The sequence below is a fragment of the Carcharhinus amblyrhynchos genome, chromosome 8 (assembly GCF_965287045.1).
Source record: "Carcharhinus amblyrhynchos chromosome 8, sCarAmb.v2.hapA, whole genome shotgun sequence".
Classification (NCBI taxonomy): Eukaryota; Metazoa; Chordata; class Chondrichthyes; order Carcharhiniformes; family Carcharhinidae; genus Carcharhinus; species Carcharhinus amblyrhynchos.
This window is the reverse complement of record NC_137331.1, coordinates 72,433,826-72,447,747: the sequence shown is the minus strand read 5'-3', so window position 1 is coordinate 72,447,747 and position 13,922 is coordinate 72,433,826. Positions and strand designations below refer to the sequence as shown.

Sequence of the window (13,922 nt, the reverse complement as noted above, 5' to 3'; positions counted from 1 at the left end):
ATATTTCACCAAATTCTTCTCAACTCTTTGTTTGTCATTCTTTGTCAGTCTATCTTTGCATTTGTTCATAACTATTAAAACTTCTCGATGAGGGCTTCTACTTCTTATGGCATTCCTAGCCTGTTTGATGGCCATGTCCTTGTCAAACTATGACCTCTACTCACCCTCCTATCTCTTTTTGGACTACTGCTACACTATCTCTCCCTCTTACGATCAGAGTTCCTTTTGCAAGTCTGTAATCTTTTCCGAAGGCCAAGATCACTTTCAGAACTCTCACTGCTTTTTCTGGCCTTCCACATCTTTATTTCATTTTGCCAATCCATGGATTTTACTTTCCATCCCTCACATTTCACATTTGTCCAATATTTGTATTTGGCAGTGGTTTTACCTGCTCTCCCTTCAATGGCAACGACTGAGTGGCTTATTAGGCCATTTCAGAATGTAATTAAGAGTCAATTACATTGCTGTGAATGTGGAGTCACATGTAGGCTAGACCAGGCAAGGATGGCCAATTTCCTTCCCTAAAGGACATTAATGAACCAGATGGGTTTTTATGACAGTCAATTATAGTTTCATGGTTATCATTACTCATACCAACTTTGAATTCCAGATTTTATTAATTAATTGAATTTAAATTCTCTGAGCTGCTGTGGTGAGATTTGAACACATGTTCTCTGGGTATTAGCCTGGGTCTCTGGGTTATTTGTCCACTGACATTACACAATGCCACCATTACCTTCTAAAATATGTGGCAAATAACATTCATGCCACACAAGTGCCAAGCAATGAATATCTCTAACAAGGGATTATCTAACCATCTCCATTTGATATTCAATGGCACTATTTAATATTGCTAAATACCCTGCTATCAACATCCTGGGAAGTTACCATTGACCAGAAACTAAGTGGACCAGCCATTTAAGTACTGTGGCTACAAGAACACATCAGAGGCTGGAAATTCTGCAACAAGTAGCTTGCTCCCTCACTCCCCAAAGTCTATCCACCATTTACAAGGGACAAATCAGGAATTTGATGGAATACATTCTACTTGCCTGGATAAATGCAGTACCAAAAACATTCAAGCAGCTCAACACCATCCTGGACAAAAGCAGCCCCTTAATTTGCAACAACTTAAACATTCACTCCTGCCACCAATGTACAGTGGTAGCAAGTGACACTGCATATACAAGTCACACTGCAACAACTCATTAACGCTCCTTCAACAACCTCTTCCAAACTTATGAGCTCTACCATCTAGAAAAGGTCAGCAGACACATGGGAACATCACCATCTATAAGTTATAAAAACAGAAAATGTTGGACAAGCAACAGGTATTTCAAAGAAGAGTCATATTAGCTCAAAAAGTCAACTCTGTTTCTATCTCCACAGATGTTGCCAGATGTGCTGAGCTTTTCTAGCATTTTCTGTTTTTACTTCAAATGTTCAACACCTGTAGCATTTTGCTTTTATACCACCTATAAATTTCCCCCAGGCCACAGCCTATCCTGCCTTGCAACTATATTCCTGTTGCTCCAATGACATTGGATCAAAATCCTGGAACTCCTTTCTAACAGCACTATAAGTGTATCTGCACCACATGGATTACAGCATTTCAAGGCCATGGCTCACCATCTCAATTTGGGATTGGCACAAAGTTGGCCTTGTCAATGATGCCCACGTTCCAGGAAAGACTGAAAAGCTAATAACTTCTTCACATATTTTCCTTTTAAATAATCAGAATAAAATTCTTAGTCAATCTGCCTGACTGTATGATCTCTGCTTTTTGACTATGAAGGTAAATATTTTCCATAATATCATTTTGCTACTAACATTCTTGATAATAGAAGCAATGCAATCGTAGGTATCTTTACTTTGTTTAACCAGATTTGCTAGAGGCTTTGATAGTTTATTCCTTAAATTGTTTAAAAACAAAGGAAAACAAAACTATCCGTTTGTTATTTGATTACGTTTATAAACCGAGTAAATTTGTACTGCATTGCTCTACAAAACGTTTGAAAGCATTTCAGCATATTAGTCACTCAAGTTAAATTCTTGTATGTGAGTCAGTCTCTGCAGTTTGAGATGAAACCTGACACAAACAGTTAAGCTGCAACAATACTGGAGAAATTATATATTCAATCCTGAAACAATCTTTTCCATTTTTCACTGAATAAATATTGTGAAAAGGTTACCTGCCAATCATAATGTTATATACTTATTGAAGTATGGTTTCTAGGCTAGAGGGGGAAATAGGCAGTATAACCAATTATGGCATTGTTCTTTTACTTCCGGGAACCTGGTTCAGATTTTCAGATGGAACAAATGAATCCTCTCAATAGTGATCCTTAGTCTTAATTGATTTGCAATTTCATCTGCAGATAGAATGCCATAGCAAATAAATGTTGTCAAATTTACTAACCATGATAGTAAAGTGTTTAGCAACCATACTTGCAAGAGGCTGGAGAACTCGGGTCTGTTTAAAGGAGAGCAGATGAGCATCAATCGGGGAAGAAGAAATAATGGGCTCAATTGTAATAGTCAAACTCCAGATGAATTCTTGTGAGAAATAATGGATGGAACTTTTTTGTGGGAGTCAAGACCCTGCCTTAGGGACCATATTGTAGTCCCAAACTCCCATTTGTGGACAGCACAATTTCTGACATCGGCCCCTCCTACTGACAAGCCCATTACCAATAATGATCCCCAAGGTTGAAGGCCCAATCAGAGGGCCCATCACTCTGAAACCTCAGCAGTCTCACCAGGAAAGGTGCATGTGCTGAACTAGGTCAGTCATTGTGGTACCCTAGTTGGCCTGCACAGAAGGCAGCAAATTAAAAACTCGCAAAGCAGCTTGGCCATCAGAATGGAGAAAAAAATACCTCCATACGGACTTAAAAATGTAAGAAATTTTACTGCGCGAGACCGTTTTGCCATTCAACATCATGTCTGATCTGATTGTGGTCTTAAGTCCACTTTCCAATCTGCACACAAATCCTATCTTCCCTTGCCATCTCTGAAGCTGAGAAGAGAACTTCTACTGTCAAAAATGCAACTTCTTCAGAGGATGCTCATTTACAATCTAAGTCCAATATGTCGGAACACCTAGACAATCTAGACAACTGAGGCTGGAGGAAACATGTTTGAATTATTAGTTTGCCAGAAGGAACTGAGAGCAAGCTCCCAGTTAAATTTTTTGAGAACTGGCTACCACACTTTCTCAACATTGAAAGGAAAGTTGGCCACATTAAACTAGAAAGGGCATACCATTTTCTTGCTTTGAAACCTAGGAACAACCAACAACCCTGGCCCATAAAGTTGCATTTTCATAGCATAAAGTGATGAACGCAGCTAAACACAGTGGGGCCTTGCTCTATGATGGAGTAAAGTTCTCTTTCTTTCAAGATTTTTCAGTGGCAATATAACAAAGGCACAAGGGTTTTGATGAAGTTAGGTGAGGGGGTTGAGCTATGAGGAGAGGCTGAATAAACTAGGCTTGTACTCATTAGAGTTTAGAAGAATGAGGGGAGATCTCATTGAGACGTATAAGATGATGAATGGGATGGATAGGATAGAGGTGGAGAGACTCTTCCCGCTCAAAAAAGACAGTAGGACTAGGGGGCACAGCCTCAAGATAAAAGGGGGGCGGTTTAGAACGGAGTTGAGGAGGAACTTCTTCACTCAAAGGGTGGTGAATCTCTGGAATTCTCTGCCCGTTGAAGTGGTGGAGGCTGCCTCGCTAAATATTTTTAAGACGCGGGTTGATGGGTTTTTGATAAGAGAGGGGATTAAGGGTTATGGGGAGAGGGCGGGAAAGTGGAACTGAGCCACGACAGATCAGCCATGATCTTACTGAATGGCGGGGCAGGCTCGAAGGGCTAGATGGCCTACTCCTGCTCCTATTTCTTATGTTCTTATGACTGAAGGACACAAGACCACAATATGCCCTATTGTATCCTGAAGGTGGCATTCAACAACTCCATAAAAACATTCAAAGCTCTGACTAAAGTCATGGCTTTCATGAATTCCGTGGAAGGCAACAACTCAGCTCCCTCAGCTGAATGTCATTAGTAACAGATTGTAAAGTCTGGGCTCTGTCCCTTTTCATTATAATTGTATTTTCTTCTAGGTGGTACTTACCATTCTGACAGGGATGATCTAGTAACTGAAATACTACAGTGAGTATTGTTCTTAAGAATTGCAGGGACTCATACATCTTTAATAAATAATATTCTTGAGCGTATTCTTCCTAGTTAAAGAATACGCTTCGCATGTTGTACAATACTAGGGTTGGTATGAGAAATATTCTTCTTCCTTTTCTACATAAAGGATGGGATTTTACGTCCTTGCTCATCTCGAAACCATAAAATTCCGCCCATTTCAATGAACTTTCCCACGCTCCGCCCCTGGTCTGCTCCAATTCCCGTAGTGGGCAGGCCGGTGAAATTCCAGCCATACACTTATAATAGCTGTCTACATCTTGTGATCGCCTTCATTCTAACCATGAAAAATATGAGTGGCGCCATTGCTAGGAGCTGGGCATATGATCACAATCTCAATGGGTGAGGTGAGATTACAGAGAGGGTGCCTTGTTCTCTTCTTCTTTATATGACATTTCATTTCTTCTTTTTTGAAAAGAAAGGCTCCTTGGTATGATTACATAAGAACATAAGAAATAGGAGCAGGAGTAGGCCATCCAGCCCTTCGAGCCTGCCCCGCCATTCAATAAGATCATGGCTGATCTGTCGCTGCTCAGTTCCACTTTCCCGCTTTCTCCCCATAACCCTTAATCCCCTCTCTTATCAAAAACCCATCAACCCGCGTCTTAAAAATATTTAGCGAGGCAGCCTCCACCACTTCAACGGGCAGAGAATTCCAGAGATTCACCACCCTTTGAGTGAAGAAGTTCCTCCTCAACTCCGTTCTAAACCGCCCCCCTTTTATCTTGAGGCTGTGCCCCCTAGTCCTACTGTCTTTTTATGAAAGGTACATTGGCGTAGCCCAACAAGGCCTCACATTCAGTGAGGAAAACTCTGAAAGTTTAATGATTTAGGATTGTCTGCTTTATGGTTTGAAATAGTTCTTGTGATCATTTTATTTTGGTTTGAGGAATCATTAATTGGTAACTGGTGTTTTTGGAAGGGTACAGACTAGTCTAATTTACTCAAAACAGCTGTACAACATGCCGCTGGCGCTTCTTGTGTAGCTAAGGACGCAGAAGGTGGGTTTTGGTGCACACCCAAACGGGGTGGGAAAATCAGAATCAGATAAAAGGCCAACTTCTTTATGCTGATATCCCCCATTTTCTTTTACTAAATAAATAATAGTAGCAGTTATACTGAAATTTTGCTGTGTGGGAATGAACCATCCTATCAAAAGAGAAAAGATGATATCTTTTCTAACAAAGGAGAAAGTAGACATAGCTTTGATGCAGAAAATTTATCTGGATGACAAGAAACATGTGAAATTTGAACAGGGCTGGGTCGGACAAGTGATTTCTGCCTCATTTTGACTAGTAGCCGAGGGGTTGCAATTTTGATGAGTAAAAATGCGCCACTTAGACTTGAGAACTGTGTGCAAGATAAAGGGGGAAGATATGCAATTGTTAAAGGTATGCTGTGTGGGGAAACTATTTCAATAATGAATGAGGCTTCCAAAATTTTCTCGTGATTTTGTTACTAAAGTCAATATGGATTTTGCTGAAATAGCATCAACAAATTCTTTCATTGGAGGGGTCTTCAATTGCCACTTAAATACTTTAATGGACAAGCTTCCCATCACCCATGGCATGATCTGCCATGGTATCCTAGTAATCTCCACTACTGCCTCCTCCATTGGGGTCAGGGTATGGACCACCACCCATTCGAAAGATTTCCCGCAAGTTTATATACTCTCTTCTACAGAATGAGGACAGAAAGATTTATGATTAGTCTACCCTCTGTCGCCTATTCCAGCATGAAATCAACATGAGATGTTACACTCCTCAGTAAGCCAGGTTCAATTCTGGCCTCGGGTAGCTGTCTGTGTGGTGTTTGCATATTCTCCCTTGTCTGTGGGGGTTTCCTCTGGATGTTCCAGTTTCCTCCCACAGTCCAAAGATGTGCAGGTTAGGTGGATTGGCCACGCTAAATTGATCCTTAGTGTCAGGGGAATTAACAGTGTAAATACATGGAGGTTACAGGGATAGGGGTTGAGTGCGATTGTTGTCAGTGCAGCCTTGATGGTCTGAATGACCTCCTTCTGCACTGTAGGGATTTTATTCTAATGCAACCAGGCATTTGATCTGACAGAGCTAAAGAGAACTATGGGTAGTGGCTCAGCTCAAGTTCATGCTGGTGCAAACAGAGTTAAAGACCTGTCATCCAGGTGTCACTTGCTTCTCACGCTACTAGACCTCATCAGGTTATTGAATCATTTTCTGCACTGCACACACATCTTTCCGGTGACTCCCTGGGCTGCTAACCTCCATCCTTGCCTCCTTTGTTTCTCTAGGTAGATTTATTCTGAACACTGAGAACAAAACATCCCTCCTGGTGAACACTTTGGGTGGAATTTTCCATGATGTGGAGATGCCGGCATTGGACTGGGGTAAGTACACAGCTCTCTAACCTGTACTTAACCCTCTTTCCACTCACATTGTCTGTACCTTTAAGACTTGATTACCTGTAAAGATTTGCATTCCAACCATTATTTTGTAAATTGAGTTTATGTCTTTATATGCCTGTTTGCGAACTGAAATCCCACTCACCTGATAAAGGAGCAGCGCTCCGAAAGCTTGTCGCTTTTGCTACCAAATAAACCTGTTGGACTTTAACCTGGTGTTGTGAGACTTCTTACTGGAATTTTCCATCCAGCCCACCACAGGAATCGTGTCAGGCAGGACACAAACCTGACCTCGGGCAGGATTTTCCAGTCTTGGGGGTAAACACGGTTGTAAAATCCTGCCCTTTACCTGTTAAAGCCTCAGGGAATATTTCTGAAAATTCTGGATACCTGCCTATGCCAGCATTGTTCTTTTGAGATCCCTGCTGCTTCACTGCTTCATTGAGTAGCAATGCCAGACACAGCTGCTGTCTGCCTTTTTAAATGGCCCTTAGTTACTGGGTCTTGTATTCAGCTACAACTAGTGTTGCTAATTGGGTGCCAAGCCTATCCTCAGGCTAATTTGGCTCTTTGAATATCAAAATTGCATTTGCCATTGCTATTGACGCAACATAGGATTGGCACCTGGAAATGATTTGGGCATTGGGTCCCTGACCCTGGATTGAAAATCCAGCCTCACGTTTCCTTTGTATGTCTGTTTGGGCAAAAACGTGTTGCTTCTATTTTGAGCACCAAACATAGGAAAGAATCAAAAACAACAACAAAAATGTTGCATTATTGATAGCTTTGAATTTATGGTATATGAAGATTAACATTTGAGTTCTTAATGTTTTCACAAAGGCATTAAACAGTTTAAATTAGGCTAAGAATTCTAAATCAGTTATCACCAACAGTAAAGTTCAAATTAAACTCTATCGATATTATGCATTAAAACTCTAATAATTTCAACCAAAAATATTGTATTTCCTCAATTCAAATTATAACCGCAAGTAGCATTTTATTTTGTGCAATTGTAATTCAGATACGTATTCTCTGAAAACGTGCTGTACCTCATCCTGGTGAGAGCTCAGCAACTGCAGCTTCATGTGCTTCATGTAGGCCATTGTTATAGGCATATTATAATCTATCATACTGGTCACTAATGAAGTTGGTTTTTCATTTTCTGGAAAAAAGGAAAGAGAAATTCACATGTATCACATATTGAATCCATTTATCTGTTTAAAAGAATGCTAACATGGTGATGGAAGCTACTACTATCAATAAATGAAATGGTTGTCATGAGCCCACACCAGAAGAGAAAAAAAGACTTTCAAATGATCAAAGAAAACTTTAGTTGAAGTTAAGAGCAAACAGTTTCATTTTCCACCATTTCCTTCGGCAAGAATGCTTTACTTTCCTGCTCCCTTGTCATCTATAGTCTCTCCTTCATCACCCTTGACCCCTGACTTCCATTGGCCCACACAAATTTATAATTCTATTCTGCATCCTCCTATATCTCGTTTCACTCCTGGTGGCTGTGCCTTTACCAGCTAGATCTCACTCTGTATAATTCCTTCCTGAAACTCACTTTCCTCCACATTAAGAACAATAAAAAACATCTTTTTTTCAATGTTTTTGGTAATCATTCATAATATTTACATCCAACACTTGATGCTGATTATCTTCATACTTCTGTGAGGTATTTCATTTTCTTTCCTATATTAAAAGCACTATATAAATGCAAGTCATTTTTGTGAGCACAGGAAGCAAAATCATAATCCAGGACTGGAGGAAGGTTATGCAACAATAGTTAAGACAATCACTTCAGTGGCTGGACTGCAACCCACCAACTACAAACAGAATCTACCATACAACTAAGGAACGGAAAAATCAGGACTTTGCCATCTGCCTTTAAATAATTAAAATAATAGTTATTGCTCATCATTGACTGAGCAGAAAACATCAATTCAAACAAAAAAACTCACATAGGAGTAATAATTATATATCATCTTCCATAGGAGTTGTCCTCTCCAACTTTTCCAAGATATTACACTTCTAATATAAGAACATAAGAACATAAGAACATAAGAAATAGGAGCAGGAGTAGGCCATCTGGCCCTTCGAGCCTGCCCCGCCATTCAATAAGATCATGGCTGATCTGTCGTGGCTCAGTTCCACTTTCCCGCCCTCTCCCCATAACCCTTAATCCCCTCTCTTATCAAAAACCCATCAACCCGCTTCTTAAAAATATTTAGCGAGGCAGCCTCCACCACTTCAACGGGCAGAGAATTCCAGAGATTCACCACCCTTTGAGTGAAGAAGTTCCTCCTCAACTCCGTTCTGAACCGCCCCCCCTTTATCTTGAGGCTGTGCCCCCTAGTCCTACTGTCTTTTTTGAGCGGGAAGAGTCTTTCCACCTCTATCCTATCCATCCCATTCATCATCTTATACGTCTCAATGAGATCTCCCCTCATTCTTCTAAACTCTAACGAGTACAAGCCTAGTTTATTCAGCCTCTCCTCATAGCTCAACCCCCTCAACTCCGGTATCAGCCTAGTAAACCTCCTCTGCACTCCCTCCAAGGCCAAAATATCCTTGCGCAGGTGCGGCGCCCAAAACTGCACACAGTACTCCAGCTGCGGCCTCACCAGTGCCCTATACAGCTGCAGCAAGACCTCCCTACTTTTATATTCAATCCCCCTCGCTATGAAAGATAACATTAGCATCATTCAATGTGAAATGATTATCAACACTAAAATAGTATATTTTCCTATTTAAACTAACTGATTCTCAAACCTTTGGAATTCTCTACTCCAGAAAGTGCTGGAATTGGATCATTGAATATACTCAAGACTAAGTTAGACAGTTATTGACCTACAAAGGAGTCAAGGGTTGTGAGGGAAGATGCGTGATAGCTTTGAATTTATGGTATATGAAGATTAACACTTGAGTTCTTAATATTTTCACAAAGGCATTAAACAGTTTAAATTCGGCTAAGAATTTTAAATCAGTTATCACCAATGGTAAAGTTCAAATTAAACTCTATCAATATTATGCATTAAAACTCAAATAATTTCAGCCAAAAATATTGTATTTATTCAATTTAAATTATAACTGCAAGTAGCATTTTACTTAGTGCAATTGTAATTCAGATACTTATTCTTTGAAAACAAAGCAATGTGGAGTTATGGTCACAATCAGATCAACAATGATCTTACTGAATGGTGGAGCAGGTTCAAGAGGCCACATGGCTTACTCCCTCTTCTTATGTTCTTATGTCGGGAGCCGAAAGTAAAACAATTTAAACATTGAATTTTCTGGTGCCATAAATATTAAACATCAGAAGCACCTTCCCAAATTGGGTGTATAAATGATACAACAATATTGTGGTGGTGCCATTATACCCTATTTTTGTTGTTGACGCTTCAATAATGTTGGATGTAACTACACTCTGCTTAAAATGGGTCCAACACTTCCACGCGCAACAAAGAAAATTAAATTTAATTCAACGCATAACATGTACATCAGTAAGTTGAAATTTTTATTTTCGAACAAATTTTGAAATTTGTTTTTTTTTCCTTCCTGATTATTGCTTTAATATCCATTTCTTTGGTGGGGCATCTTCACAGCCACCTTCATTCTATCGATTGGGAAGATCCTTTCATCTGCATTGCTTTTAGGAAGGATAGAAAGGAGGATCAATTTGATCAAGCATCATAGTTACCCCAGCTTCAGAATATAGACACCAAGACACTTCTACTTCCAGTTAACCTGGTAATAGTGCATGTAGAGGTTGCATTTAACAAGGGAATCAACTCTGAATTATGTCATAGACTACAGGCCAAATCTACTGGCAATAGCTGTGAGGGTCTTCACTACACTGCATAACTAAATTACAGGGCAGTGGTAGGCTGCCTTGAAGATCAGCACTTTTATTATTCAATTGCTGTAAATAGGTATATCAATCAAGTCAATGATGTATTGTTTGTTCAGACAAGACAGTGCATTTTTAGTGGATCTCACAAAGAGGTTCTAAGTTTTGTATGGCTAAACATTGTGTTTACTAATAACACATAACTATACACAAGATATAGTCCAAGCTATGAACTAACTCCAGATTTGCTTCAACAAAGGTCTCTGTCCATAGTCTCAGGTCTCCTTACATCACCTTATGGGTAGTACTGTTCCCCAGTCCCACATTAACTCTTGCTATGTCAGATATCCTGACAAGTACAGGAAGTGATCAATTGCAACTCAGTGTCCATCAATTTTATTGTTTATGTTAAACAGGATAAAGTTCCACAGCTTGTGGTATACCACCACTACTCTTGAATTGCCATCCCCAAATTGAAGTACACTGGTACTGATGAGGTGGCTGACTATTTGAATGAGCCTTGAGACTGATGTGGCCTTCGGAGATGAGGACCGTTCGAGGATACAGCAGGATATAGATCAGTTGGAGACCTGGGCGGAGAGATGGTAGATGGCGTTTAATCCCTACAAATGTGAGGTAATGCATGTTGGAAGGTGTAATACAGATGGGAAATATACAGTAAATGGCAGAACCCTTCAGACTGCTGATTGGCAGAGGGATCTGGGTGTACAATTACACAGGTCACTGAAAGTGGCAATGCAGGTGGAGAAGATAGTCAAGAAGGCATTTGGCATGCTTGCCTTCATTGGCCAGGGCATTGAGTGAGTTTAGAAATTGGCAACTCATGTTGCAGCTTTATAGAACCTTAGTTAGGCCACACTTGGAATATAGTGTTCAATTCTAGTCACCATATTACCAGAAGGATGTGGAGGCTTTGGAGAGGGTACAGAAAGGATTTACCAGTATGTTGCCCAGTATGGAGGGCATTAGTTATGAGAAGAGATTGGAGAAACTTGGTTTGTCCTCATGGGAGGTTGAGGGGCGACCTAATAGAAGTCGACAAGATTATAAAGGGACTTGGATACAGTGGATAGTCAGAAGCTAGGGTGGAAGAGTCAATTACTAGGGGATATCGGTTTAAGGTGTGAGGGGCAAAGCTTAAAAGAGAAGTCAAGGCAAGTTTTTTTTACATATAGGGTGGCGGGTGCCTAGAAATCTCGGGGAGGTAGTGCAAGCAGATACAATGGCGACTTTTAAGGGGCATCTTGACAAATACATGAATAGGATGGGAATAGAGGGATACGGTCCCCGGAAGGGTAGGGGGTTTTGGTTCAGTCAGGCAGCATAGTTAGTGCAGGCTTGGAGGGCCAAAGGGCCTGTTCCGATGCTGTAATTTTCTTTGTTTGAGTCATGGTAGCTGTTTTGAAAAGAAATTGCTGTATGCAGCACCTTTTGTGCTGCAGCATAATACCTGGCCAGCCCTTTTCCAACCAATATGTAGACATATACTGCCATCCAAATAGAACCTCATGGGATTAAAGAGGCAGCTGTAACACAGGTACAAAATTAGCAATCAGAGAACAGAGGGCAGTGGTGAACAGTGTTTGGATGCAAGCACCAATAGGTAAAAATCCTAGAAATACTACTTAACCACACAGTGGGAGTAATTTCACCACATGGGTTGCAATGGTTAAAGAAGATGGCTCACCACTATCTTCTCAAATAGGAATGAACAATACATGCTGGCCCTGCCAGTGGTACCCACATACCATAAATGAATGGGAAAAAGAACACATTCCACATGAAAGTTAATGCAGAGAAGTGTGAAATATTGCACTTTGGAAGAAGGAAATCAAGATAGACAATACAAATTAAATGTATAATTTAAATGAAGTGCAGTGAAGAGAGACTTTGGGGGATTACAAACACAAACTAGGAGGTGACAGGACAGGATGATAAAGGCTATTAAAAAAGCAGATAGAAACTATGGATTTATAAAGAGGGACAGAATACTAAAGCAAGGAAGTTATATTAAACCTTTATAAATCACTGATTGAGCCTCAAGTGAAGTATTTTGCCCAATTTTGGACACTGCACTTTAGAAAGGATGCCAAGGCTTTGAAGAGTGTACAGAAAAGATTTACTAGAATTCCCACAATGAGGGAATTCAGAGCTGCAAATTTTGTTTTCAGAGCAGAGAAGGGAGATTTAATAGAGTGTTCAAAATTATCAAGCATTCTGATTTAGTCAATAACGAGAAATTGCTACTACGAAGCAAAAGGACACAGCTTTAAAGTAATTGAAAAAAAGTCACAGGCAGGAGATGAGAATTATTTATATTTATGAAACACAGCAAATAATGATGATCTGGATTGCATAGAGGGTGGTGGAAGCAGATTCAGTAATAATTTTCTAAAGAAATTTGAATATTCTTGAAAAGCAAAGGAATTGCAGAGCTATGGGGAAGACAAAAGGGGTGCTGGACTAATTAGATGTTGCTTTCAATAAGCCAGCACAAGAATGATGGGCTAATGGCCTCCATTTGTGCTATATAATTTAATGAGTGAGCACATTCATCCATATTACATCAGCTGAAAACTATTTCTACATGGCCACTAACATGCAAGAAGCAAGCAATAGCACTAAACATATTATTCAAACTTTGAGAAGTGATTGTCTGCTGATCCAGAGCTCTAACAAAAATCATGGTATGTAGTGTACTATATTACCTCTGTGGTGAGGTTTCTGTGGAGAAGGATGTGGAGAAAGAGGAAGGGAACCCATTGCAGGTGATTTGCTGGCTACATTTAGACAGACAAGAAGGGGATCAGACAGTCCCACTTGACTGGGTGACAATGGAGAGGTTTTGAAGGAGAATGTTGTGGCCCACCGTGTGAGAGGCTGTAAATAGGCTAAGAAGGATGCTGATGGATTGTTTACCTTAGCCACAGTCACATCAGATGTCATTTGCAATTTCATTAAGAACCTTTTCACTACTGTGACAGGGACAGGAGCCTGATTAGAACAATTGACACATGGAATTTAGGGAAACATGGCACAGATTTGGGAGATGATGTCATGCTTAGGGATTGAGAAGAGGAAAGTAAAATTGGAAATAGAGCAATAATTTGCAAGGACGGAGGAGCCACAGGTATTTTTTGAGGAGAAGCGTGATGATGACAAATTTGAAATGGAGAGGAAGGGTAAAGAGAGGGAATCCATTAGCAATTTCAGCTCACAGTGGAGAAAGTGATGACTTGGGGACTGTACATATTACAGAGAAAGAAGTGCTGGAAGTCTGAAAGCGCATCAAGGTAGATAAATCCCTGGGACCTGATGAAGTGTATCCTAGGACATTGTGGGAGGATATGGAGGAAATTGCAGGTCTCCCAGCCGAGATATTTGAATCATCCATAGTTACGGGTGAGGTGCCTGAAGATTAGAGAGTGGCAATTTTCATGCCTTTGTT

General features: G+C 40.3%; 1 protein-coding gene across 2 annotated transcripts in view; it reads right to left on the bottom strand.

Annotated features, from left to right (window-relative positions):
* The window catches only part of LOC145346677 (nucleolar protein 4-like), a 374,023-nt gene that overhangs the window by 245,655 nt on the left and 114,446 nt on the right, over positions 1–13,922 (bottom strand). For both annotated transcript variants that reach the window (XM_080194262.1, XM_080194263.1), the window contains exon 4: positions 7,650–7,762. In XM_080194262.1, coding sequence (XP_080050388.1) covers positions 7,650–7,762 — 113 coding nt within the window. The remainder of the gene's footprint in view (positions 1–7,649; positions 7,763–13,922) is intronic.